We start from the raw sequence: 5544 nt of genomic DNA on the forward strand, positions 1-5544 counted from the left end.
TAAAGTGATTTTTATTCTTCTAGTTTTTCAATGTGAGATTGACACTTCTTAATTTTTCACCAATTTTTATTCCAGTTCATTTCAATTTCAAGTGGTCATCTTTTGACTTTAATTTCTCATTCACCCTTTATTAACTTTGAGAAATAAATACATATACCAATTCTACTAATGAATTAGAATACACTTGACCAAAGAAATCATTTATCCAACTAACAGGACCCACTTAAATAACTGGTCAAAAGTTGGTCAAACCAACTAATTATTCCAAATTTCCACTAAATTTAAAAGAGTATATTAAAATCACATTTTTAATTTAAAATACATAAATTTCTAAGGCCTTTAGGTCATGACTCTAGGACAAATATTCTTGTCCAAAACTGTAAGGTAGTTTAAAATATTATTTTATCTTACTCTTCAAAATAACTAATTTGTCTTAAATTCAAAAAATAGTTTATTCAACATGTTTTGAAATTTAAAAAATTTGCTTCAAAACTTACGGGGTGTCCATGACTAAGATTTTGATGAATTTTTAAAGATTATAAATCCTAATGAATTTCGTAGATTTAAATAGATTCTCACAAATTTCATAACATTTTTATCAAATATGGTGAAATTTTAAAAAATTTCATGATATGTATTTTTAAGCTTAAAATCCATACAAGTCTTTTAACATCATTCTTTTAATGAAATCTTTATAAATTCACTAATTATTGACAATACATAAATTTTAAAGGATTTTATTGAATTTCATTATAATCTCAATTGAGAATATCTAAATTTTAATGAATTTCATTAAAATTAATTAAAATCTTAATTGGAGACACCTAGATTTAGAAAGATTTTTAAAATTCATCACAATTTTAATTGATGACACTCACTTGCCCAAAAGGACTCTTAAACCGTATGAACGATATATATTGAGATATGTGCACCCTGAATTTTTCCTTCATGATTATAGTACGGTAAACTGGTGATCTTTTATTTTCCACACTTAGGTGGCATCAATCCCTATATTTAACCAATGTATTTCCTAATACTCCTTGATAAACATATTCTTTAAAGGAAAAAAAATAATAAATAAATAGAGGAGAGTACTGTCTACATTTGGAAAAGATTATTAAAAGCATACTATTATTCATTACAGGCGGTGCTCATTATTGGTATAGGTGATATTAGTAGTCTTCCAATTCATTGTTCGGAGTTATGATATATTTTAACACACTGAACAATAAATTAAGGAGTCCATCACCATTTAAAATTAATTATTAATTTACTACTCAATCTCCATCATCTACCAATGTATCTAAAAGTTTATGTACCCTAATCTCACAAAGTTACACGCATGTAAGCCTTTGTTTGACAACCATTGTTTGAATAAAATGAAGTTTTGAATAGTGATATTTTGAAGAATACGTGGTTAAAATGTAGGAGAAAATTTTGAATTTATGTGCAGAATGCTTGATTGTATGAATGTGCGGTTGAAAATGAATATGTAGAAAATGAATTTTGAAATAATGATTGCCAAATAGAGGCTTATAGTCTCAAAGTCATGACTAAAGATCTAGGTCGCAATGACTTAGGGTGGTGGCGATAATTTGCATAACTAAACGATAAGGTGATAGAAATTGTAAAATTCGCGGTGAATAAGTAGAATAAAAAGGCTAAAAGCCTAAAACTATGTTGAAATTTAGAAGTGTAATAGATGGTACCGAACGTTTAACACTAACACATAATTCATCAAAAAATTTAACGATGGTAGAATTTGTCCCAATTTATTTATTACAAAGATTTTGCTGAGATGGTTTGTCTCTAGTTCTTTTATTGCACAAATCTTGTAAGGATTATTTTCTCTAATTATTGATTACAACAGCTTTGCTGCGTATTTGTAAAAACAATCAATGCTGTTTGACTAAAATTTTCTCCAGCTTACCTTATAAAAGATGTTAATTAATCTCATTTAATTTTTTACTAAAATTGTTATAATATCCATCTCATTTCAGAGTTGGCAACCATTATAAATAAGAACCATCCCATCCCAACCGAAGTAACCCTACAACATTCCTATTGTTTAAATTCTTCAAAACCCTTAAAATGGCTGTGAATTCCGGTTCTTTACTCTTGGTTCTGACATTGTTGGTTGCCTTGTCCACTCTTTTTGACGTCTCGACCGCACTAGGTGGCCGAAAGGCTAAGGAATCCGATGTTGGTTTTAAGCCTTTAGACCCAAAAGATCCTAAGGTGGTGGAAGTGGCGAAGTTTGCAATCGATGAGTACAATAAAGAGGCTAAAACCAACTTGACATTCCAACTTGTTTTGAAGGCTGCATCCAAGGAGACAACTTATACTCTTATTATTGAGGCTAGTAATGGATCTATCTTGGATAAGTATGATGCCGTGGTTTCATTGAATGGGAACTCTAAAACCCTTGTTGCATTCAAAAAACAGTAAACTTTAAATTTTGGGTGACAGTAGAGTGACGAATCAAGGAATTTAATATTTGATCGGTCTACTATATATTAGAAAACTAATTAGTTTTGGAGAGAAAAAGAACTGCTCATTTTCAATTAAGTTTGTTATGTTATGTTGCGCACATTGATTTACAGATAGTAATGGAAATCAATTTTCTAACGGTAATTGGGCAACTGTGTTATAAAGCAAATATTATTATTATGGGTTATTATTAACGAAAATTATTATTATTTGCTGGAAAATCTGGACAAATGATTTCTAGCAATATTATTATGAGAGCAATAATTAAATTTGTTTATGAGAACCAACTGACACAATTCACGATTCTTATTGATTTCAAGTAATTACAACATTAATTTAGTTAATGGGTCGATTAATTACTGGATAGGTACATAATTAGATGAATCATCTCAAGATGTTTTCTATTCAAACTCTGATGATTTTACATTTTAATAAGTGAGATATTTGCACTTTTCATCTTCAACCTTGGAATTATATAGCAAAACTTGTCATTCACTCAATATTGACTTTTAAACAATGGATTTGTCTTAAATAAGCAAAAATAAAATAAAGCAGTTAAAAAACAAAAAATAAGGAAAAGTCGCAAATAGAATCACATATGTTATAGTTAATACATAAAAAAAAATTGGAAATGTGAAATCTCCCAAGCAAATAAATAAATATCAATAGGCCACTATTCACATTTAATTTGCACAAAAATTTATTGCTTGAGCCATCTGTTAACGTAATGCTATTAATTTAGGAGTATTGTTATTCATAGGCGTTGCATATCAATCATCTATGATGTGGCATCATTTGATTTATCATCTTAAATTATACATTTAAGATAACAATTACGATTATAAACCAATTAAAACTATTTACATGTCATATTTATGCTTATGGGTAAACAATAATGATGAATAATACTATCATTAATTTAGGAATCATGTTAATGGGCTTCATATTTGATTATAAATTTTACGGGTTAAAATATATGGCTTATAATGATATTGTGATTATGTCCAAATATGTTAAGTGATCAATTGGGCCGATTTACACCTTACGGGTTATATTTTATATAATGTGGTAATTCAAGTATGTGGGCCAGAGTTAGGGGTGGCAAACATGCCTAGCGGCTCGGCATCTCTACTTGTGAAAACTGGGCTCGTGGGTAGCTCGGGCTCGTAAAATCACGAGCCCGAGCCCGAGTCGACCAGATCGTCCCTTTTGGCGAGTCGCTTGTGGCTCGTGTTTTGTGTAACTGAAACGCTCACTTTTTATGTGGTTCAGTGATCGTTGACGGTCACTAATTTATTTTTTTCTCTTGAATCCCTTATCCTTAAATAGCCTAATTCCTTCAAATCTCAATTATCAACAATTATACAATATACATTCATTTTTACAATTTAATCATCTTCAATTTCAATTCATTTAATTCTCACGCTACAAATTCACTATTTTAATTTCGTACTCTTTACTCGAGTCTTACTACTTACGTCTTACTATATCATCTATACTGTACCATCATAATTCACAAATTGAAATGGATTCACATACATTTCTCGAGAGCTTGTTCGGTGTCGGAGGTGAATCACCTGTGATGCCGCAAAGTCAATATCAAGATCAATTTTCAGTCTAAATGAAGTACCATGTAACGCTCCGACCCACTGGACGTAAACTTCACTCAAACAATTGTACCTTAGCTTTAGACTTAGAAATTATTTAAAATAATAATTTAATTTAAGAATTTAAGCTAAAAAAAATTCCTAAAGGACTATATATATATATATATATTTTTTAAAATAACTACCAATGAATTTCCCATTAAAAATCTACTTTTAAATAGTAACTTAATATTCACATAATTTCAAAGGCATTTATTAAAGAATAGAAGAGTCGAGCAAATTCATGCATATGCCTATTTTATAACGTGAACAGTGGCAAGTACATATTTACCAAACAAATAAAAGGTATGATAGTTTTCCACGTATGAACTACTTTAGGAAGTGAGAGAGTACTCTGTTATGATTTTCCATTTTCACATGATAAGTTTTAAAATAAACACGTTTGTATAGTTATCAATGTCGAAATTTCATGAAATTTTATAGAAAAGTAGGGAACATCTTATAATATAACATATCCAAAATTTGGCTTCCGTCGGTGACATATGAGGCGTTAAAATATTTCCCAAAATCCCATTAACACTAACTAAACAAAGTTGTTTACTTTTTCGGTCTCGTAGGGTAAGTGTCAAATAAATTCGTTTGCATAACTATCGATCTCGAAACTTTATCAAATTTTAATGTAAGAAAGAAAACTCCTTATCATATGACATAGTCAAAAATTAACATCCACCGGTATCATATAAGATATTAAAATATTTTTCAAAATCAAATAATGACCCTGTTGAAAGTTTAACCAGCGCAGTTCACTTAAAATGACATATAAAATTTCAAAGACATCAAAACTTAATGATTTGAATTTATTCAGTAGTTAATCCATGAGACTATCAAATCCAATTGGTTTCATCCAGAAAGTCCAAGTAACAGTCAAGTTATGAATTTTTGAAGTCAAGACAAAAGTTGGAAAACAGCAACACTAGCCAGTGCAGTTTACCTTAAGTGACATAAAAAATTCTACCGACATCGGATTGACACAATTCTAAGTTTATTCAGTAGCTAACCTATGATGCTATCAAACGCCACTAGTCTTGTCTAAAAACTCTAAGTAATGTTTGAGTTACAAAATTTTAAATTCAATGCAGAAACTGAAGTTTTTAAGAAATCCCCTTTTTTTGTAACGCCCCAACCCACTGGACGGAAACGTCACTCAAACAATTGTACCTTAATTTTAGACTTGGAAAATATTTAAAATAATAATTTAATTTAAGAACTTAAACTAAAAAAATTCCTTAAGAACTATATATATATTTTACAATAACTACCAATGAATTTCCCATTAAAAGTATACTTTTAGATAGTAACATAATTCCAAATGCATTTATTAAAGAAGAGCAAAGTCGAACAAATCCATGCATATGCCTACTTTATTATGTGAATAGTGACAAGTACA

At 29.6% G+C, this 5544-nt stretch overlaps 1 protein-coding gene across 1 annotated transcript; it reads left to right on the plus strand.

Moving 5' to 3' along the window:
• The first annotated feature begins 2072 nt into the window (after positions 1–2072).
• Positions 2073–2454, plus strand: LOC111375248 (cysteine proteinase inhibitor 1-like). Its single transcript, XM_022998050.1, has one exon. It carries the CDS (start codon positions 2092–2094, stop codon positions 2446–2448), a length of 357 nt encoding a protein of 118 aa, XP_022853818.1. The 5' UTR covers positions 2073–2091; the 3' UTR covers positions 2449–2454.
• Positions 2455–5544: the final 3090 nt, after the last annotated feature.

This window comes from Olea europaea, unplaced genomic scaffold (assembly GCF_002742605.1).
Source record: "Olea europaea var. sylvestris unplaced genomic scaffold, O_europaea_v1 scaffold1352, whole genome shotgun sequence".
Taxonomy (NCBI): Eukaryota; Viridiplantae; Streptophyta; class Magnoliopsida; order Lamiales; family Oleaceae; genus Olea; species Olea europaea.